The sequence below is a fragment of the Hakea prostrata genome, chromosome 3 (assembly GCF_041222555.1).
Source record: "Hakea prostrata isolate BN-2017 chromosome 3, UWA_Hpros_2, whole genome shotgun sequence".
In the NCBI taxonomy this organism is placed as follows: domain Eukaryota; kingdom Viridiplantae; phylum Streptophyta; class Magnoliopsida; order Proteales; family Proteaceae; genus Hakea; species Hakea prostrata.
Genome location: NC_142602.1, coordinates 71,514,234 through 71,537,408, shown reverse-complemented (window position 1 = coordinate 71,537,408; position 23,175 = coordinate 71,514,234). Strand labels below are relative to the sequence as shown.

At 38.0% G+C, this 23,175-nt stretch overlaps 1 protein-coding gene across 3 annotated transcripts in view; it reads right to left on the bottom strand.

The window, feature by feature from the left end:
• Positions 1–3,562: 3,562 nt before the first annotated feature.
• The window catches only part of ALY3 (DNA binding protein), a 33,730-nt gene continuing 14,117 nt past the window's right edge, over positions 3,563–23,175 (bottom strand). The window contains exons 10-21 of one of the 3 annotated variants that reach the window (XR_016172492.1): positions 22,873–23,159; positions 22,449–22,523; positions 16,421–16,726; positions 16,144–16,322; positions 14,947–15,229; positions 13,593–13,829; positions 9,699–9,860; positions 9,105–9,248; positions 8,742–8,960; positions 7,954–8,250; positions 6,013–6,752; positions 3,563–3,812 (exon numbers count right to left, since the gene is read on the bottom strand). Coding sequence is in view for 2 of the 3 variants with exons in the window: in XM_089150851.1 (XP_089006977.1) it covers positions 6,588–6,752; positions 7,954–8,250; positions 8,742–8,960; positions 9,105–9,248; positions 9,699–9,860; positions 13,593–13,829; positions 14,947–15,229; positions 16,144–16,322; positions 16,421–16,726; positions 22,449–22,523; positions 22,873–23,159 (2,354 nt within the window). In the remaining variant the exon portion in view is untranslated. Of the gene's footprint in view, positions 3,813–5,510; positions 6,753–7,953; positions 8,251–8,741; positions 8,961–9,104; positions 9,249–9,698; positions 9,861–13,592; positions 13,830–14,946; positions 15,230–16,143; positions 16,323–16,420; positions 16,727–22,448; positions 22,524–22,872; positions 23,160–23,175 lie in introns of those variants that run through there. The other 2 variants (XM_089150851.1, XM_089150852.1) reach the window with 2 other exon arrangements.

Sequence of the window (23,175 nt, the reverse complement as noted above, 5' to 3'; positions counted from 1 at the left end):
CTTGAACCGAATCAAACCCTGGTTGGTTAAAAAAAATGGAAAATCGATTAGGTTTTTTTTTTTTTTTTGGCAGGGGGTGGGGGTGAAAATTAGGTAGATCTTGATGGCATGGCATTCTCCGAGTTTGAATCTATAAGTGGGCTCTAGCACTATATGTGGTTTAAAAACATCAGGGAAGCACATTGCTCTCCCCCGACGGGAAGGTGATCTGACCCACGTTTAAGGTGGGACCATGAATTCTAAGGTCATTTCCACAATCCACATTATGTGAATAAGGTCTTACTTCAATGCTGCGCAATTAATGAGAAGCACTGAGCTGCGGCAGCTGCCTATGGACCAGATCGATTCTGGTGGCCAAGATTCAACCTCGACCACCCATTTTGATTTTCAATATTTTTCTTTTTGAACTACACCACTGAGAACTCAAAAAAAAAAGGGTGGCCAAATTCAATCTCGACCACCACTGGACTGTAAGCAACTTAAGATTTGAACGGTAAGCAGCTCAATGTTGTTTGCACAGCACTGAAGCCAAGCACGAGTAATGTTACGATAGTAAATTCAAGTTCTGATCCTTTGACTTAAAAGAAACCTTCTTAAATGTGAAATTCTTGAGTACCTACCTCTCTATTTATTCTGTCTATTTTTTTTTATCCGTTAAAGACTTTCATTAAGTAATAGAGCTGCTACAACTAAAGGTATCATCAATGAAGGAGCCAAGATTTGCTTAATAGTCATTTCTATCCTACTGAAGAATTTACAACCTCTATAATTCAAATTCTTGCAATTCCCCCTTATATGTTGCACAATTAATGCAAAGCACTGAGCTGCCTATAGATCAGATCGATTCTTTTTTTTTGTCAACCAAATCGATTCTGGTGGCCAAGATTCGACCTCGACCACCCATTTTGATTTTCAATGTTTTTTTTTTTTGTATTTTTTGAAAAAGGGTGGCTAGATTCAATCTCGACCACCACTTTAGATCTGGACTGTAAGCAACTCAAGATTTGAACTATAAGCAGCTCAGTGTTGTGCATTAATTGCACAGCACTGAAGCCAAGCACGATAATGTTACGAGAGTAAATTCAAGTTCTGATCCTTTGACTTAAAAGAACCTTCTTAAATGTGAAATTCTTGGGTACCTACCTCTCTATTTATTCTATCTTTTTTTATTTTTTTTGTCCGTTAAAGACTTTCATTAAGTAATAGAGCTGCTACAACTAAAGGTATCATCAATGAAGGAGCCAAGATTTGCTTAATAGTCATTTCTATCTTACTAAAGAATTTACAACCTCCATAATTCAAATTCTTGCAATTCCCTGTAATACGTTGCTAAGATTATAAAACCTGACATATTATTATTCAACTATTACAATAAAAAACAATTTAAAAGAAATTTTAATAAAAATTAAACGTAGTGAAAAGAAGAAGAAAAAAATTTGAGAAAAATTCTAGGATTGCACTAATTGAGTTTTATTTATCAACTTTAGATAATAAAATGTGAAGTGTCACAATCCTAACAGGGAATTCTAGAAAACTAAAGAATGGAGGATATGAATCTCTTGTCAAACCACTTTGATATCCAATGTCAAATGAGTGGAACCATAGACCTTACCTAATGTCAGCAATAAAATGAGCAATTCCTCTCATCTTCTTTTGTTTTTTTAGGGTAGGACAATTACCCTCTATGGTTGTGTGGGGTCAGATCAGGCTGGGCCCACACAGATACAATAATGAATAGGGTCCATATGATAATGACAGGATATGATATCTTCCACTACTTCTTCCACCATTCTTTGTCTGATGGGAACAAAGGAAGATTTTAGGGCCAAACATATTAATGTTATGTGTGGGCCCGGGCCCTTATGCTCATTAATTGTTTTACCCTAATTTTTCTTTTCAAATTTTTGCCCTAACTTACAGGGACGTATTAAACTTCAAAATGGGTCCCACCTCTAAGGATCCCACTCTTATCACTTCTTGGCTTATCTTCAAAGAAAACTTGTCACTTCTACTCACTAACAATTGCACCAAAGAAATGAAGATTTATATATATATATATATATATATATATATATATATATATATATATATATAAAAGGAAATATAGAATTAATTTTTCATGACTAGAGACTAGCAATAAAAAGATAAGGTTAATAATCTTCATCATTAAGATTTTATTTCTTTTCGAGTGGAGGAGAAAGAGACAAGTCATACAAAATATATAATATACTAGATTTTGTCGATTTTTTTTTTTTTTTTTTTTTGAGTTTTTTATTAGACTCTATAGATATGTCAATAGAAGAAAGTGTTTTTTTAAACATATTTCTAGGTGGATCAACGAAATCGTTGATCTCCTAACCCGGAGGGCTAAGTCGGTGACGGTCTTGACTCTTTGGCCCATTTTCTCTCCTTGAGTACAGTCTTTTTGTAGCTCTGTTTCCTCGGATTTGCAGTCTCAATAAATTTACTTTCTACCAAAAAAAAAAAAGTGTTACATAGTAATCTCACTAGTTGAATTTATTCAAACAAATAATTATTGTTTTGAACATCTTTCTATTATAATGAGATCGAAAACCCTTCAATTGTTTTGTCACTACTACTATACCAATGATTAGGTTGCTAGTTGTCACAAATACATTTCATTTTATTATTCCTCAAAAATTTATTTGCTACGCACGTATAAAGGTCAAAGGATAATGTGTTCAGCTACACCATAATAAATAACTACTAACTCCATCCATTAATTTAAAATTAAAAAAAAATATACAAAAATAAAGTCGTATTCCGTAGTCAAAATCAGTAATTTGTCTTTCTTTATTTTCTTCATGTCTGGAATGTCAAAAAGTCGGTGTAAACATCAAGTCTTTGGTTAATACGTCGGTTCAGGTCAATGTATTAAAAATATAGTAAGAATAGTTTTATCTATTTCTTTATAAACAAATAAAAAAGAGAAAAAAAAATTATCTATCAAGTCCACGCTGCTCGGAAGTAGTATGATTTCTAGTCCAAAATGTGGAAATCATGTGTGAGAGCGATAGATGAGAGAAATTTTCGATTTCTAGTCAACTTACATTCACTGTAGCTTAAGGTTTTCATCATGTTCTACAATAATGTATTAGATAAAAGGATTCGTATGTGTTTTGAAAATTTGTGAAACCTGAATTACTGAGTTACAGGGTTTCTGATATTGATAGGGTTTACAAGTATTTCAATTCAAGTTATTCTATATTTGCGTGTAAGTAAAATTCACCTTGAACTATTATCATATGTGAAAAGAATCCTTATGCTTGATGAACTCTTATCGCATATGACTGGGCAGAATTTGAACTCCTATCCTGTGCAAATATTTCATGCGATGAGAGTAAATTAAGACTAATCTTGAACTGTTATCATATGCGAGATGAGTCATTCTAATTGATAAACTCTTAGTTAGTATTTGAACTCCTATCCTAGGAAAGCACTTCATGCGACAAGGGTCCATAAAGATTAGGATTTTATGCGAGCAGTCCTTGTGAAAACTTATACAAAGACTCATCTCGAGCAATTAACATACGTGATATGAGTTCTTCTAGTTGATAAACTCTTTATTACATGTAACGAGTCAGAATTCGAACTCCTATCATGTGTAAATGCTTCATGCAATGAGAGTCCATTAAAACTAGGATTTTACGCGAGCAATCCTCGTAAAACTTGTCCAAAAGACTCATCCTTGACACGCAGAGCAAAATGACCATCACACCAAATGTGAAATGCAAGAATTTCTTTTCAATTGATTGACTCCATGCGCTGTGATTGACTCCACATTAACAAGCCTGGGGAGAAAAGTCAGGTCATTGGAAAGGAAGATACCCACGCCGCACACAAAGAACAAAGGATGCAAGGATTGCAGGCACCAACAGGACAGAACATTCAAGTAATGGGTAATCGATGAAATAGCAAAGTGGGGATTTGAATGGAAGTTCCATCATAGTCAGAGCATGGCAGTTATCGATTGAAAACCCTAGTGGTAGTGGGAACTTTGAATGTTTAAGTGTATGTCCCATCATAGTCAGTCATGATAGAATCTATGAACTTATTTTATAAAATCAAACAACAGCAGACACTGCCATATAGCAGGTTTTTAATTGTCATTCCCTGCCTCCGCACTCAATGATTTATTTTCTTATTTCTTTGCAGCAGGGGAAGGAACAAAATGACAATAAGAACTAGAGGAGACTTTGTCGACCACAAAAGAATAAACTGGGCTTGAAAGTTGAGAGCACAACAGCAGAAGAGGTTGGTTTTCTGAACAAAGGTGAGAGACCCTGGATTAAAGTTGGAGATGAAATTCACATGTTTTGGGTGCCAAAGCCCTTTCTTTCTATGTTCCCTGTTTTGGTGTTGGAGAGTAGGTAGGGAACAAAAAGATAGGGTCACCCTGGCTTAAGGATTATTTATGGCTCACAACATGGAAATTATCAGCAAAGCAAGCATCTAAACTTTACTTTCCATAGAAATTCATATAACTCACTGGGGTGTTATGGCCTTCAAAGGGATCATCAGCTGAGGACCAATGAAGGATGTTATTGTTTGCCATAAGAGCTAGGACAAAACCCAATATTAGGGGATTAATCCTCCAACCAATCAAAACTAATTGCCAAGCAGGCATGGATTCCAGTAATGCTTAGACCTTGGTGTTCTATGAAGTAAAAACATACAAAACATCCACACAGCTTGCTATACAACAACAACAACAACAACAACAATAAGCCTTTTCCCAACTAAATGGGGTCGGCTACATGGATTCTTGCCCTCCAACGGCTGTTCAAGGCCAGCAGATACAAGGCCTAAGCTATACAATCCTTTCTCACCACTTCTCCTAAGGTTACAGGTCTACCCCAGCTCTTCTAGTTCCTTCAAATGGATTATATCACCTCCGAACAGGAGCATTATAGGCTCCGTTGAGCGGGCCGGCCACCCAAACGACTTCTCAAGCTATCACATAGGAGCAACTCCCAGGACCAACCTAAATGATCGCATCATCCACCAGTTTTGCCACCATCCACTAGCATCCCACAGGAGTTTATCTATATGATTCTTCAACAGCCCAACACCGACCGACACAAGCTGGTGGACAACGGCCTATAAAATCCTTAAGCTTTAATGGAATACGCCGATCACATAAGACCCCGGAGCACCTCTCCACTCATCCACCCTATTTTAATTCTTTGGGAAACCCATCTCTAAATCACCCTACTATGATTGAACCAGGTACCTAAAACAATCACCGAGGAATCTCTTTATCGTCAAGTATCACCACTTCATCACGCCCGATCATGACTAAAGTTACAAACTAGAGTCTTCGATCTACTAAGTTTAAAGCCTTTTGATTCCAAAGCTACTCTCCATAATTCTAATTTGGTATTAATCCCCACTGGGTCTCATCAATCAACACAATATCATCCCAAAAGCAACACCGGGGGGCCTCATCTTGAATGTCTTTGGTTAATTCATCCATACCGGTGCAAATAGATATGGGCTTAAAGTTGACCCTTGATGTAGCCCAACTGTTATCGGGAATTCATTACTTTGTCCCCCCACTGTTCTAACACTAGTCACCGAACCATCATACATATCCTTAACTATATCTACATATTTACTTGCAACACTTCCTTTCTCTAGTACTTGCCAAATTAACGCTCTAGGGACTCTATCATAAGCTTTTTCTAGATCAATAAATACCATATGAAGGTCTTTCCTACATTCTCTATACCTTTCCATAAGTCTCCTAATTAAGTAAATAGCCTCCGTGAAAATGCAACTCCCATAAGAGCATCCTATTGTACAAGGAATTTTGCATTTCCTTGCACCTTTATACTCAAAAGTAATTCTACCAAAATGTTTGGCAGAAATGCCTTCTTTTCTGGCCACGGAGTTGGGGACTGGAGGTGGAGGGGGAACTCAAGTGGAAATTTCAATCAGGTACCAGAAAAATAAAAAGTAAAACAGGAATTTGGAAGAAATTGCTCCTACCTTCAGATTGAAGACTAGTGCATTCCTTCAAGTGGTTTGTCTGTATGGTTTCTGAAATTAAAAACTCTTTTTTAGTCTTGTAAAATGATATTGAACTTCCATTAAGAAATTCTGCTGCTTCCTTCCTCCCCCACCGTCATTGAACCATAATCTGAAGCATAAACAGGCCTGATTGAATTTGACGAACCAGCTCCTGCATTGAATTCAAAATGTCAGCAACTCTTTAGTTCTGCCTCTATATTCCCCATACCCAATGGAAAGACGAGTTGCTCAACCATAACCTACCTGTAACCAAACTGCCTAAGTGAAAATCAGAATCAGTAGAAACATTTTCGATCATATACTGCTGACATATTGTGGAGGGGATGCTTCATCATTTTATTAAGAGAATGGAATAGGGGAGGTTAGAGGGTTGGGGGCGGAACCATTACATTTAGATAATGTATTTTGTGCGTACCTACCAGACAACAAGGAACGGCGATACCATAACAGAGATCAATAAAAGAGTTAAAATAAAATATATTCACTAGCTAATGTTGAATATTTACAAGGGGAGCACCACTGTCAGATGTGTTCTATGTTGGTATGAGTGCAAAAATCTGATTCTTGACAATTCCCATGAACTCTTGGATCTCTCCATACACATGAAGGTTCTGAGAACAACATGGTTTCAAACTCGAAACAGCAGAGTCAAGGATTTGAGCCACCTCATCCGGAGGGTACTGTCGCTCAGTGCATGTCTGCATGATCAGAGAAATAAGAAATGATTCAGCATTGGGAGTATGAGAAGCTTCAAAGTGAAAACATGTAGAGATATATCTCTAACCCTGATCTCTTGCATCCCAAACAGCCTATTCTCAGATCTACCAAACTTTTTAAATAGGCATGTAATAGTACATCAAACACAGAGAGAAGTCAAGTGGTGTTTTTTATAAAGATAATGGCAGAATTATTCGTTAAGCCTGTGCTTTGAATCATCAAAATCCAGCTAATGCTTTGTTATTTCATGCGAAGCAACTAGACTTGCTTTGTGTCTTGTACAGGAGTTGCAGGTCCACAGGTTTTTAACCAATCAAACTACATATGTCCCACCCCTTCACCCAATGTGCCTCCCCTAACAGGCACATCCCCCTCTCCCCTTCTTGTATACTTTGTGGGAATGGTATTGAGGACATCAATCACCTTCTCTTCTCTTGCACAGTTTTCTGTCACCATCTGGAAAAAAATTTATCATCTGTTTCACCTCATTGCAAGAGACCCCAAACTTTCGCAATACCTGAGATCAGATTCTCCCCCTCCATACTTGTCATGCAATCTGTTGACAAGGCATCCAAAAGAAACGAGAGAGGGGGAGGGGGAAGCAAAGCAACACCAAACAAGGCACGTAGGTGTCCACTGCCAAAGTGCATGGACTCCTAGGCTGACCACTATGTTCTCTTCTCTGCCCACAAGCCCAGATAGCACAATCTCATGCAATCCCCACCACTTCTGATTCTCTCCGTGCATCCTTCCCTTTGCCCCCCCCCCCCCCCACAAAAAAAAAATAATAATCACCCTTCCCTGTTAAGGGATATTTGGAAATGATGATTTTATTCACCCAAAGGAAAAACTTCATCTTAGTCTACACTATAAAAATCAATTCAAAGATTCAATTCCCAGCATCAACTCCAAATAGCCATACCCCATGCAGTGGAAGAGCAAGATGTTTCCAAAAGGAGGCCCTCCCTCCCATATAAGAAATATTCAAGCTTCAATGCATAGCCATATATCTCATTATCTAGCGCAATATTTTTTTCTTAAAAGCATAACATCATGGCTGCTCAGCCTTTTTTGGGGGTTAGAAAAGACAAGCTTAAATGGCTGGCCTTCGAAATTTGATCTACACACAATATATCTGATATCTGACAACATGCTGAAATTTCGAAACCTTCCCCAGTTTACCTGAATCATGAGCAGGGTAGCAATGCAAGATGAGATTAGATCCGAGGGTATGTTCGCTTCATTCAACTCAGGTCCCCCATTTGCACCAGATGGATGGATACCGGTCATTGGCTCTGACATGCAAGAGGTTGACAGACCCTGAGAACCAACCAAATTGGCATTAACTGGCTCCAGAGATGTAAAAGATCTTGTAGTTTGTGTGCCCGCATCAGCTCGTAAATGCAGATTTTTTGCAGAATCTAAAGCCTCCCCAATCCTTGCAAAAGTATCATCACCTTCCTTCAAGGAGGACATTGCCTGAGTTCATGATGACAAAAAGTTTAGATTAAGATAATGGAACAAGTACCCACCACCACAATGGATGACTAGATGAGTAAAAATACTTTTTAGAGGTAAACAAATTCCACATCTAAAACCTACCAACACCTCCCCCCCCCCCCCCCAAAAAAAATTAAAAAAGAAAGAAAGAAAAAGAGCACCATCTTACATGAAAATACAGATATATAGAAAAAACAAAAACAGCAAAGGCCCACCAATCGTAGACATGTTGTGCAGTCTACATTTGTCAGGCAGAATGGATTAAAAAATGACTAATGAAAAGTAATGTATAAAGCACAGGAGTATAGAAGGAAATGATGGCCATCAGCTCATACAACAGTGTCCCATCCACTCATACAACAGTGTCACTTTACATAAAACTGAAGGAACAACTAGGAAGAAAGGAGGAAAAAAGAAGTCAAAAGTCAAAAGTATTAAAAAAGAAAGGCAGAACTTAGAGACATCCATACCTGCACAGCTGTGTCTACCATAGTTTTTGCTTTCAATCTCAAGCCTTCAACAATCTCAGCAATATGAGATCCTGATTCCTGGTAGAGAAATCCAGAGTTGTCATAGGAGATTGATTGCCCACCAGGACTGACTGAATTAAACATTGATTTTATCAATGGGGAATGGGGATTTCTCGGGTAGGTGTTTCGCTTCCTCAAGGAAAGCAGAGCAGAAGAAACCTGTGCAACAGGACAATAAAGTCAGTGTTGCTTTGGCCCCAAAAACAAAGAAAAATGTCAGTGTTGCTTGGTGCAACTACAGTGGATAAATGATAAAGAACTGAAGAGTAAATGTGTAGAGCCAGATATGAGCCCATGGAATACCTGGTCATTGGCTTGCTTTAGCTGTACGAGTACCGATGCATATTGCTTCTTAAAAGGCTCAAGATCCTTAAGGAAGTTATCTCTATCTTTCTCGTTTCCCTGTACTTCATCATTCATGTGTCTCAGTTCCGACACCAATGCGTCCTGAAATGACATTTATGTATGACGTCATCACTAGAGTAAGTCTCAATTATAACAAAAAAAATGTTTCTAAATAAGGACCAACTTCTAGAACAAAGAAAGCCACTTGGCTTGCAAGTTGCAACAAATCAAGGCAGCACCTAAAATACAAATGATTTCAATCAACACTTTCAACATCCAAGCATATACAAGTACAGAAGATGGAAGTTCAATGCATTAATTCAAAATTAAAATTTAGTGATTAAAAAGAGCATCAAAATATACAATTAAGAAAAAGGCATTGGAAAATTGCCTGAGATAATTAACACGATAGCATATAATTTTTTTTTTTTTTTTTTTTGGGGGGGGGGGGGGTAAAGACACAATACCACATCATTGAGGAATAGGAATTGACCATAACAGTTCGCCTGGGGGGGGGAATCTTTTTGCCAGTCACCAAAGAATACTGTATACCTTTTTATCAAGAGCACGAGTCAGTTCAGAAAGTGCTCGTATATCAGCTTCCCTTGCCTGAATCTGTGCCAGAGTACAAGGCTGAGTATATGCTGCTTCTTGCAAATTAACATTTTCACCGGTTGCAGTTTTAGGTTGTGAGATGCCATTGACTGCATCCACCTGATCAAATAGTTTCAATCAGACAAAAATAAACCATCACAAATTGAAAGTTTTAAGCATGGTAGAAGATCTCGCTCTCGAGAGAGAGATCTCGCCACCTTGAAAAAGAGAGATCTTGACCATCTCGGTCGAGATATACAATTTTTTGGCATCAACTCGGTGGCCCATCTCGGTGGGTTTTAGGGCCCCAATCGGGTTGAAACTTGGTATTTAGCTTATTTAAGCCCTTTTGAACACGTTGGTGGCCTTGGATTTGTCAGAAACAACCCTATGTATGATTTCTAAGTCTACCCATAGTGTGAAACTGAAATGTAGTAGGATTAGGGAATGCAATGTTATACAACATGTAATATAGAACCTATAAAGCATGTAAATGAAAAGCAAGTATATCAAATGCATCAACTAACTTAAATGTTATCAAAATTCCATCCATATGAGTATCACAATCTCAATTTTCAAGAATAAAATAATTATACAACCATTAGAAGTTCTATATAAGTCATTAAATCATAAATTCAGCCAAGAGTAGTTGCAAGTGAAAATTCAGCCAAAATTCACAAAAAGAGGCAAAAATTGAGAGTTCCAGCGAGATATGGCGAAATATGGCGAGATATAGCGAGATATGGCGAGATCTCGAGCAAGATATCCCAACTCGCAGATCTCGACCTCCATCTCGTCTCGCCAAGGTGAAAAAACGAGATCTTCCACCATGGTTTTAAGAGGTTCAATTTAAGCCTATGTTTAGCACAACCAAGACCCAAAGTACATGAGCAATTATTGGTCAAATATGGCAGGAATGAATTTCATAAGATGATAAGAGTATTCCCATGGTGAACAAAAAATTATGTACCAACTCCAAGCATCTGAAGATGCTCAAGTCATTAAGTTTCCTCTTTATACAAGGTAAGTGATGTCAAATACCATTAAAAGAATTATATGATAGCAGCTTCAGAAAACTTGAAAGAGATCAAATACCATTAAAAGAATTATATGATAGCAGCTTCAGAAAACTTGAAAGAGAGATACATCCACACAACTTTATTAAACTTGTGCTAATCAAATCTAACCATCAAATCTTCCTCCATTTATTGGTGCAGTATCTTCACTCTTTCCAAATCCATAATCAAAGTTACCAAATCCCTCTTCTGTAGTTTTCTTTGGAAGGGCCAGGCGAGATCCACCTTTCTCCACCATATCAGCAAGGCCTCCAATTTCTCGTTGAAAGGACGGCTTAGTATTCATCAAATCTTTGCATCATATTACTGATCAGTTCTCTGGAAGATCTCCTCTAAACCTGATTCCATTTGGGTTGATTATATTTACTCCTATCTCCTCAGGTCTAACTCCATCTGGTCGTCCCACCCCCATCCAGTCCCTCCTAGGTCTGGATGCAACCTTTGCAGCTTCAGCCCCTAACTCTCCCAGCTACTTTTTGGTGATAGGCATGGAATAAATTTCACTCGAAATTGTCAAAATTTCGAGCGAAATTCCTGCACTTTTTCAAATCGAAACAAAATTGAAAAAAATTCATTGGAATGTATTGTTTGACCGAAACAGTACGAAATTTCAGCACCGACCAAAACGATACATCACATGTTATAAAAACTAGCTGTTTCGATCGGAAGCAGCAAAACTTCACAGGTTCTGATGGTTTCAAGCAGTAGTTCCGCCTTCATGTTTCGACCCTAAATCAACATTTTTCTCATTTCTCTTGGATTTTCACCTCCTTTTAGCAACTCCTTTGCATTCCTTCTCCACTCTTGCACCTCCATTGTTGGGTTTTTGAGAATCAAACAAGGTGAGTTAACAAAGTTCTCCATTTTTTATTTTTGTTTTGTTTATGGGTCAAATCAACTTAGATTGCTTTCAAATTAAAGTATGTTTAATCTAGAAAATTGATCTATGATTATGTTGAGTTAAAATTAGTTTTTGCATATTGCTGCTTCTATTTTTTTTGTATTTAAAATTATTTTCTAAAATATGTATAATCCTACAACACACATGTATACACTCATGTATGAGCTTCAGATTGATGAATATGAGACACCATCACTTCATCTACGTTGTGACAGTGTTGAATCAGATTTTTTGTTGCTAATTATTAAATTCAATTGTTTGGTAGACTTGTACTTAGTAATATTCACGGTTCTTCTCATATATACTATATACTTGTTTTACATTTTCAATGGTTTTTTGGGTAAACTAGTAGTTCCATTGTGTTTATTACGCTTGAAATAGTTAGGATGCAAGAATCCCGATCATTTTTAGTCCATATAAGGCTCAAAACTGAAGGTCGAAACTTCAGGGGAAAAAAATCACTGGTTTCAACAGAATTTGGGTCGAAACCTGGAAATCTCACACTTCACCTAGGTCGAAATGCAGGTTTCGACCGAAATTTTTTCTTTGGTGATAGGTAATGTTGCCACTAAATCCTTCTAGCTTGACCCTTGGTACCCATTAGGTACTTTTTGCAATCTCGTTGGTGCCTGTGCAAGCATGCAATCTACATTTCTAGCATTCTTAAATATGCCCCTCCTCTTTTATCCCTCTTGATTTCTGGTCTCCTCCCTCACCCAGGTCCTCACTAATGACTGATCTCCGCCACCCATCCCCCCCCCCCCTTAAACATCTTTCTCCCCTACCAAGTGGACACTGTGTTCTGGCTCCCTTCCAACTTTAGTTTTTTGCCACTTTGATTGGAACTACACTAGATTTGCCTCTACTCTGTCCATTTCAAAATTGGTTCAAAGGCAACCTCCCCAGCCATTCCTTCACAAAATGGACAACTTGAAACTTTCCATCCTCACCCAATCTTTTCTTCTCCATTGACATATCCAGACTTCCCTTTCTCGCACCATCTATTAGAACATACTAAAAATACCAATCACCTTTTCTTCTCTTGCCCCTTCATTTATCCCCCATTTCCACCTGGATATAGGCACCCACTCCCTTTTGATCAAAAATGGCATTGGTTGGGCTCTACCTTCTTTTGGATCTTGGCTTTGTAGCAAGGTCACAAACTCAAGTTAGCAGTCTTTTATCTTTCATGATTGATTTGAGCAGAATCTCAAAAGATGGACCTCCAAAATTGGACCTTCAATGTGATTTGGAAAAAGCCATCTTCAACGGTATTGAATCAAGGCTTTCTTTGTTTCACCATTAACCCTTTTTAGATTCTCAAAGGAACAAACTCATTGTTGTTACTTAGGACTTAGATCTTTGCCCTTTGTTGCCTCCCAGGTTCAGGCTATAGTTTTGACGTTCCTTTCCTTGACTGGACCCACCCTCCTCTTCTTCTCTTTGTATTTCCCAACCTCTTTTCCTCATGTCAGGGCTTTGTTATTGGCTATTTATTCAAACCCCTTCCACCCAACAAAAAATAAATAAAGCACGCACCCAATATTATGCTACAGCATACATTTATAATTAAGTAGCAGATGGAAGCACACAATTTATTTCCAAAGATTTCATGTGAAATCTATGATTTTCAACACAAGAAACAGGATTTTAAGGAAACATTATTCTCAAGGAAGGCAAGAGGAAAAGGAGGGGGGACACTATGTAACGAAAGAAATTGCGTAACCTATTCAAACTTCAGAGTTCATGAGAATAGTCTATTTAATTGCCAAAATCTTAAGGGGAAGGTGTGCTATTTCATGAATACAGCAAACTTGCCAATATCCCCATAACACATAATCAAATCTGTTAATTACAAGTCTTGACTGTACTGACCTTTTCCTGTTTCACTAAGGTGTTAATAGCATAAGATGATGAAGAAATGCATGGAGGACCATTCAGATTCTCCTGCTCATTTGAACCAAATTTCATGTAACCTCCCTCTTTGCAATCGCTGGGTTGATTCAGTTTAGGCTCATTGAAATTCTCATAGAACTTATCAACTGTGATGCTCCTTTTCCGAAGAGCCTCTGGCATATTTTCTAATGGATTTGTAGGCATGCAGTCAATATCCTGGAATGAGAGGAAAATTCATTGTCATTGCTAGAGAACACGATGAATCCGGATGCAGCACTATGCCATCCCAAAGGGAACAATATAAATAATCAATTCACCAGTTTTGGACTTAAAATAGATTATCATCAAGGTGCTTCAGATGCAGAGAAATTCCCCCTCCCCCCACCCCACACACACACACACAAAAAAAGATAGAAAGAAAAAGAAAAGACAGAGAGAAAGAAAGAGAAGAAGGGAAACAACGAATGACCATTGATGCCACTTAGTAAACACAAATTTTTTATGTAGAATATGCCAGTAGAATTGAAGACATCAAATAATCATCAGAAAAAACAAAAAAGAAGGAACAACATATAGGCTGAACCAGTCTCACTAGGTGGCTAGATGCCCAAAAGAAGTTTCCACAAAGGAATCAGATGAAATAGTTTATGCAGAACACTATACAAAGAACAGAAGAAAAGACAAATCTAATGCATCACAGCAGCTTTAAGTTTCAAACATGGTTGACAACATAATCTGTATCCCCACGTACTATCATATGGCACAAATCTCTAGCGTGGTATGAAAAGGGGGGAAATTACAGTAACAATACTGCATCAGTATCAGTAACACAGGAAAAGAAGGAAAATTGGTCAAAGATGCTCTGGCAGTATTTCTCTGCACATTGTTGGGAAACCTGAAATATGTGAGGAAGACGTCTTCACATCAAGGAAAGGCATTTCCAACTACAAATTTTATAGAATTGATAGTAGAAAGTGAGGCCCCCCACTTTAAGTGTACTGCAAATATGCTAAACCTCCCCTTTGGCCAACCCCATTTCATAGGATATGGCAACGAAGTATGGAATCTTCAGTGATTTCAGTCAAAATTGACTCTAGCCATAAAAACTTACAAATGCTTTGTCAAAATTACCAAAAAGAAACTTGATCAATAATGTTGATTGATACTGAATTAAAATTTGATTTCCCTCTTCTCTGAAGAGAGACATTTTCCTCACAAGAAAACATTGTTTACAAGGGAGTAGACACATGAGCTGGAATAGATTTCAAATGCCATTAAACTAAACAACACAGAAAAGTAGTTAAAAGGAACCGTATACGTAAAAATGCATTACCATCACAAATTCAACCCCTAACTCAGGCCTGTCAAACTGAACCCTGCACCTGTTTCGATCAACTGTTAATATACTTCCATCATGAATTTCTCTTGTCCTGGGATGACAAGCAATTACACGTTGTCCCACTGACAAAGGACGAGCTAGGTCTGTGGGAAGTCCTTCCCTAACACCAGCACGGAGTTCAGTATAATGATTCCTAACAGACTCGCGATATTGTTCAAGTTTTGCCTTCTCTTCCCGTAAAAACTGTTGAGATAACCTCCGAGGTTTCCCAAGGGAACTGCACCAACAGCAAGCATATTTTTAGAAATTACATACAGGCACACTGATAACAATTGTTCAACTCTAAAAAGAGATATTTATATTGAATGGCAAAAGAACACTCCAGATGTATTTCATGGATGATTTTTGGATATATTTGGAAAAACTGATTATCACATTATATAAATCAATGCCAGATAGATAAAAATTAGTGTGAAGCAAGAAAAATGAGTTCATTTCCATCCACTGCAACTGCGTCAGGAAACATGATGCAGTACAATTGTCCAACTGGGTCAATATTGGATCTTAGTTAAACTTTACTTTGGACCACAATTGGGTTCTATAGGCCTCAGGCTTTTTGTTTTTAGGTTTATTTATGTAAAGGACCAAACTTATAAGCATAAAGCAGGGGCAATTTAGTAGATGGGGATAGTAGCTATGAGTACATAATTCTTACTGGTCTTTTATTTAAGTCGTACTCTACAGTTGTAATCTTAGTTGGCATTTGGCAGTGAAATCTAGCTATAAATACTAGATTAAGTTTTACTCCTAGTTCTATTATGAGTCTTTTAGAGAAGTGATTAGGAGTCCTTTTACGACATAGATCAGGGATTTTAGAAAGCCTATATTGATGTATCCTCAATTGAATGAGGGCCAGTTTTTCCAGGATCTTTAAAGAAAACCAATTCAGATGGGACCAGGAAAAGGTTATAAAATCTAAGAGATATAGGGTGAATATTTCAAAGATGGGAAATCAGGTCTAGAGCCTTCCAAGCCCGGAACACTAGCACTCAGTGGCCTAGTAGCCCCATTGCGCGGGCACCCAGTGGAAGGCTCACTATGCGAAAAGCAAGGGACACCATATCCCGTCTTTACCTTCTGTGCTTCAGGTCAAAACAAAAATGAAAGAATATACAGTTGGGAATGAAATACCTCCTTATGACACCCCATTCAACACGGGTTAGCCTTGGGATGTGGCCCAATCCAACATGATTTAAATATTCAACAAATTCCCTTTTAGCAAACCAAGGGTAATCAATAGCACTATAGAACCACTCATAATAACACCATCTACGAAGCCAGCAGGTGGACAAACCATGAGAAAGCTTTTCCTGCAATAAAAGAATTTATTATCATCAAAGATTTTTTTTTTTTTTTTTTAAATTATTCACTTCCTACACAGGAATCATGGAGGTGGGAATGTTCTTACCTTTAAATCAAGTGCCTTGTCATGAGGTGGAAGAGCATATTTAGAAGATTGATCATTTCCAACACTGTCAGAAGACTTCAACTCCTTTTGCATTTTCCGCCTACTCCTTACTTTAGTAGGTAAGTCAACCTGATCTACAGTAGGAACCTGCCCTGATGAAGCAGCTGAATCAGCTCCAGTCTTTTGAGCCTCAGTACCAGAAGAGGATTCTGCTGGTCTGACTGATTTCCCTTGTTTTGGCGGTAGAGCAATCAGATTAGTACGTTTAACTTTACCAGTGACTTTCTTTCCTTCCTCAGCCAAGGCCTAAAATAAGTATGTATAAGATAAATCAATATCTTTCTATGGGCGGCAGCTGTGAAGAAAATTAAAACTATAATTGCAACCCAAAGAAACTCCAATAATGCAAACATGGAGAGAGATTGAAATATTCATTGACATCAACAAAGAATAACTTCCAAAAGCTTCACAAGGAGCCTTTTTTTTTTTTTAATTAATCCCAAAAATATATATATAAATAAAATCATAGGGGAGATGATGACGTAGATTATCTAACAATAACACAGGCCCTAAAAGCGTCAAGCTCCCATCAACGTTCAATGTTACCAGAAAAATCAAATATTAATTGTTGCTGGATTTTATGACAGCACCAACCTGGAAAAAACGTAAATATACAACTCAGCATTATTCCAACTAAATGGGGTTGCCTACATGCATGCTTGCCTTCCAACCAGTTCTATCCAAGGTCATATAGATGATACAAGGCCTAAGCTATGCACGTCTCCTAACTCCTAACTACTACTTCTAAGGTCATTTGAGGCCTGCCTCCAACTCTTTTCATACAAAACCCTCAAAATGTAGAAAATCTTGAAGGCTAAGCTTCTTCTTTTTTTCTTCCATTGGTTGGGGCAAGGGTTGTCGGCAGAGAGGGCTAAGAAAGTGAATTTCCAGTAAACCAAAGACCCTAAAATCAATAAGCTCCCATTATAGTTCAAATTTCCTGGAGACATAGATAGACCAATTGATCCAGGGCTAAAGACACCACAATTTGCCAAAGTATAAATTTAATAAGGCAAGGGCATGTGCATCCATCTCCAAAGAGATGCACATACACAACTCAGCCGTATCCAAACTAAGTGGGGAGCACAGCTGCTACATGGATCCTTGTTAGAAGTCCTAAGCTATGCACGTCTTTCCTCACCACTTCTCCCATAGTCTTGATTAACTCAAACACTAATATCACTATTGTAGTTCAATTTTACAGGAAATTGTAAATATTGATCATCATAGGATTGTAATAGACCACAATCTGCATAAGTATAAAAAAAAACAGGGGACACAAAAAGTGAGAAAGAATTTAACAAATACATGCATTTCATGCAACAACAAAAAAAAAAAGCAGGGGTAAGGCTGCCTAGAAAGTCCCTTCCCCAGACCCCACAGTGTGGGAGCTTCGGCACTGGGTACGCCCTTTATGCATTTCATGCAATTCCCCAGTCCACCACCCTACCCCACCCCTTTTTCTTTTTGTTTTCTATTTAGAAGGAAAATAAACATTTAAGTAAACCATACATCACATACAATAAAAAACCCCCCCCCCCCCCCCCGCCCCCCCCCAAAAAAGGGAAAGAAGGGGGCAAGGAAGTTCTCGGGGCCCCTCTCCCTTTTTTTTTTTTTTTTTTTTTTTTAAAAAAAAAAAAAAGTGCATGATTAATCCAGCAATAATGAGTACATGATATATCAGGTAGCATCTCATCAGACGTTGATATAGCCACAAAACAACAAATAAACATGTCCTTGCCTCTTTATATAGGATAACCCCCCCCCGGCACAAAAAAAAAAAAGAAGAAAGAAACAGTAGTTAAGATTAACACAACAATGTGCTATTAGTGAGACTCAAACCCTTCAACCCCCCACTCCATAGAATAACTTTATAGGTTGACTTCGTAAGTTCCACGAACATGTTTACTGAAACATGGACAGGCCCATGTGAATCAAAGTATTCTTTAAGGTCCCTAGGGACTCAGTAGATGATATTAAAAAGATGAAGAGAATAACTCAATTCTTTACTGCCCCAAAGTTACTCCTATCATCTAGTATACTTATCCATCTCATCTTTACAGTCTTGTCAAGTATTGATCAATTGCTGTTGGTTGAAAAGTATCCTATTTGGTTTGAGAACTCAGTTTCGAACGCCAACTCAGTAATCCCAATAACATAGTTGAACTGAGATCTCACCGAGTGGGTGCACTTTCCAGCACCAACCCAGCATCAACCCAACTAAATGGGGTTGGCTACATAGATCCTTGCTTCCCAATCAGCTCTATTTAAGGTCATACTAGAAGCAAGGCCTAAGTCATGCATGTCTTTCCTCACCACTTCTCCTAAGGTTATTTTGGGCTACTCTAGCTCTTTTTGTTCCTTCAATTTGGATCAAATAACTCCTCCATGCAGGAGCATTTAAAGGCCTTAATGAACATGGTCGTGCCACCTCAAAGGCTCAAACGACTTTCTCATAGACTATCATGTGTATAGGTCTAATATGATCATTCCTTACTTTATCTTTCCTAGTTTTGCCATCGATCCATCTCAATATCCTCAGTCTGCTACATCGACTTTATCTACATGATGCTTCTTAATTTGCCAACACTAAGCACCATACATCATAGCCAGTTGTAGGATGAACATATAAAATTTTCGTTCTAAGTTTTTAAGGAATATGTTGAAAACACACAAAGTCCCAAATACACCTCTCCACTTATCCATCCTAATTTATTTTTGTGGCAAACATCATCCTTTATATCACCTTCTTTGTTTATGACTAGGGCAAGTGATGTAAGCAGGCCTATCCCCACTCCCCCCCCCCCACTTAAACCAACCAATGGGGCCCAAGAACTAAGCCCATTGGCGCACCACGTGGGCTGGCTGAACCCTACAAGGAATAATTTGGTCATTTTCCCACATCTTTTGATTATTAAATTAGTCTAGTAAATTTTGCTTAAGTTATTGTGAGTCCATATGTAATTATATTTTCTTATTTTTTAAATTTTTTTAATTGAATTAGTAATCAGGAACCTAGTTAAAATTAGAGTCCCAATTGGAATCTATTTTAAATTAAGATTTCTTTTAGATAATCAGTTGTCATTTTGTAAGTTGCTTTCATTTATTTGTGGTTTTTATTTATTGAGTTGTAAAGGAGATCCTAGTCTATAAAGGATTCCCTAGTTGAGTCAAGTTAGGCTTCCAAGATTGAGTACGTCTTTTCCCTTCAATTTTATGGCAATATATAGCCCACCTTACCTAATTGTAAAGAAAGTAGAATTGAATAAGAAAAATCAAAATCTTGAGGGAAATCAAGTCGTGGCTTTCTTGGGAGGGCCACGACGGTTGTTGAAGGTCTTCTTCTCTAAATTCCGGCAAGTTCTTCCATCTTCCAGCAGAAATTCAGCAACTACAACAGCTTTATAAACTAGTCCAAGTAAGTACAGCAACCACAACCCCTTCCCCTACCCCACGGTATCACCAAGAACTAACCCCCCACCCCTCCGCCTGCAGCACCCACCCCAGCCCCCTTTGTCTCTAACCCTATTTTTCCTCTTTCTGGATCTGGCAGCAGTTCTGGAATTTCAGAACAAGAAAGAAAGAAAAGAGAGATTAGAGTTCAAGATCCCTAGGACCCTCAATAAACCTTATAACAGCCAATATCTTTTGCCCAACTCATCCCTAGCCCTCCCTAAACTTAACCGCAGGCTTCCCAGATCGTTCTAGGGTAAGTCAAGGTACCCCAAACCATCCCATATTGACTTTGTTAAAACACTCCCAAAACCATCCCATACTGATATTTTTAAATCACCCTAATATTTTCATAACCAAGATATAAACTTACCAACCCACTTAGATTTCATTAACCAAACCTTAACCAAATCTTTTTTCCAATCCATCATCCGTATTAAATTGTTAAAACCCTATTTTGCCCAAAACCAAACCAATCCAAAATCTATCCCATCTTACTTATTGTTAAACCCTAGTTTTCCCTCGAGCTTTTCCATATTAGACCTTTGTTTGCTGGTTCACAAAAAAGAAGATTCTGGGGTAACACTAATTTTTAGGAGATAATTGCACAACTCAAAACAGGTTACATCACCAACATACCTAAAATAATAACTTTGTAGGCTCTTCTCATCAAGTATCACCACCTCACTATCCATCCTAGTACCACCATCTAGCATCCATTCAAATTCAACCTAAAGCAACCCTACATCATAGCCTACAGTTTATCCACCTTCTTGCCTAATCCAACCATGATAAACCCTAAATGGCCTTAATCTTCCTTAAATTTTCAATTATGTAATTGCTCAATTACTTTTACCCCCCAAAAAAAATGTTTAAGTACTTTGCATCTAACCATCAAAACCGTTGCATAATTTGGCGCCATGGTTCATGAAGTGTGTGAACCTAGGCAGTTGATTCAGAAGTTGGGATTTGACATAATGGGCTGCAGCTCTTTTGTGACAATAGCTGCTAGAAGTATCTCTCATAATCCCGACCATATGAAGCACATTAAGCTGGATACACATTCTATCAAAAGAGAAGTTGGATTCCAATTTCCATTCATACAATCTTTTTGAAGACAGTTGAGTCAAGTTTTCTTCAAGGATTTCATCCCTAGCCAGTTAAATACCCTTCTGTGCAAGCTGGTGATCTACCACATCTCTCTCCCAACTCTTCTGCAGTTTTGATAATGAACAACTATTAAAAACACAACTATCTCTTGCAAATATTTTTGAAAATCTGTATAGAGCACAAGAGGAAAGCAAACTAACAGACTTGGATGTAGATCTCTCGTGATCGATAAATTCCTCAAAAGTTTGTAACTGTTAAGCATGTCAAAAGCAGATGTGGGCATAAATCCTGCCCTTTATCCACATCATTACCAAGTGCACATTTTTCCAAAATAAGAGTGGTCTAGGAGCATGAAGCCCTGTGAAAAGCATACCCATAAAGATAGCCTAGTTGACTAGGTATCAAGACACCAATGTGAACAACATTGACTATTTTATAGTCCCAGCAGATCGTGGTATAGAACATAGAGTAAAGCATGGCTTGAGATCTCACGAGATACCTCATTTTTTCAAAAGCCAACACGAAATGGGAAGTGAAACTCTAGATCTTCAAAATATAACTGAGACATTGGTCCGATCCATGTTCTAAAAACACCAAATTTCAATCAAGTCGGAATATCTTGACTCGATTCTGACTCCCCCCCCCCGGCTGCCTTGCTGGTTTTGCTCCTTTTGCCGGAGTTTGGTCGAATCAACTCCTAGTCTTCATCAATAACCCTCGTTATAGCATCAACAGCAAGATTGAAGGGGTTGTCAAGCAAATCTCCAAAAAAGGTGAGACTTCATCCCAAATTTGATTCTCTCAAAAACTATGTTCTGCACTTGTTCTATGGATGTTGATTAAATATATGTTAAAGAAGCTTATTGCCTTACTGTTTCTAGTCTTATACTTCGTGGTGAAACTTATAACTACACCGATCTTGTCATTTGAACATGTTTGATGTACAATATATCATAGTTGTTTGAGTTTAAAGCTTAATGCATTTATATATATTAAGTCATGGTTATGTACTTATGCTTTATTAGTCCGCATCTCTTCAGCGCAACAAGGCTTCAAACTTAGGGTCGAATTGGAATTTACATGTACAATTGTTTTCTCGTAAATCTAAAGCCACCACCATGTTTAGAATACCAAAAATAGGCTGGCTACCAATTTCCAGCCCCAAACCCATCCAGATGGGCCACCATGTTGGGTCAAGACGGGAGGAACTTTTTCCTCTGTCCCAATGAGATCTCGGATCTCAGTTTTTGGCCCACTGAGATGGCCATCAAGATCAAGTTCTCAAACTTTGGAATAAAACCATCATTTACCAAAACAAAGCAAAAATTATCAGACCATAATTTCAAACAGGAAACGTCTAGACATCTGTAGTAAAATGAAATTTCAAACTGCTTGATCTTGATACCTCAGTCTTCTGATGTTCACTAACAGAAGGATCGCCACGAACTTCAACTTTTGGACTTTGCAGCTGATAAACAAACTAGAGTAAGTCATAATGATAATCCCATTGTGAGCAAGAACATTAAAAATGTATAAATGCCCTAGGAGAAATGAAATATGTATCTAGTCTAGAATGTGAAAGTTAAACCCAAGCCATCATTATCCTCTTTATCCTTTTAATAAGGGTCTAGGTTTTTCCTCCCTCTTTTTTTTTTTCCCTTTTTTTCCTTCCTTTTTTTTTTTTTTTGGGGGGGGGGGGTTGGTTTCTCCTTTCCTACCATTAACATGGGAAATGAAATAAATTCAAGAGGAATGAAGAAAAAATAACAAGATTAAAGTAAAGTCATGCACCCAAGAAAGGCCAAAGGCCACCCAACCCCAAATCTTACTTTTGCCGCCACTGACTTGCATTTCCTTTTCCTCATATTAGGGCTAGATTGTAAAGCAGGTTGCTTTGCTTCAGAAAGAGCACTAACATTGAAACCTGACTCCTTTCCAAGCTTCGCACCTTTTTGGGTAAAAACTTCAACACCCACCATTGATTGATGCCCTCTCTCCTTAGCGGCTGTAGTTTTATCTTTCTCTCGTTTCTGGTTCACAGACATCGCTTCAGCTGCACTAACCTTATTAATAACGTCCAAATTTCTCTTCCCTTCCTTAAACTGCACAGATGACTCTGACAAGCCAATACA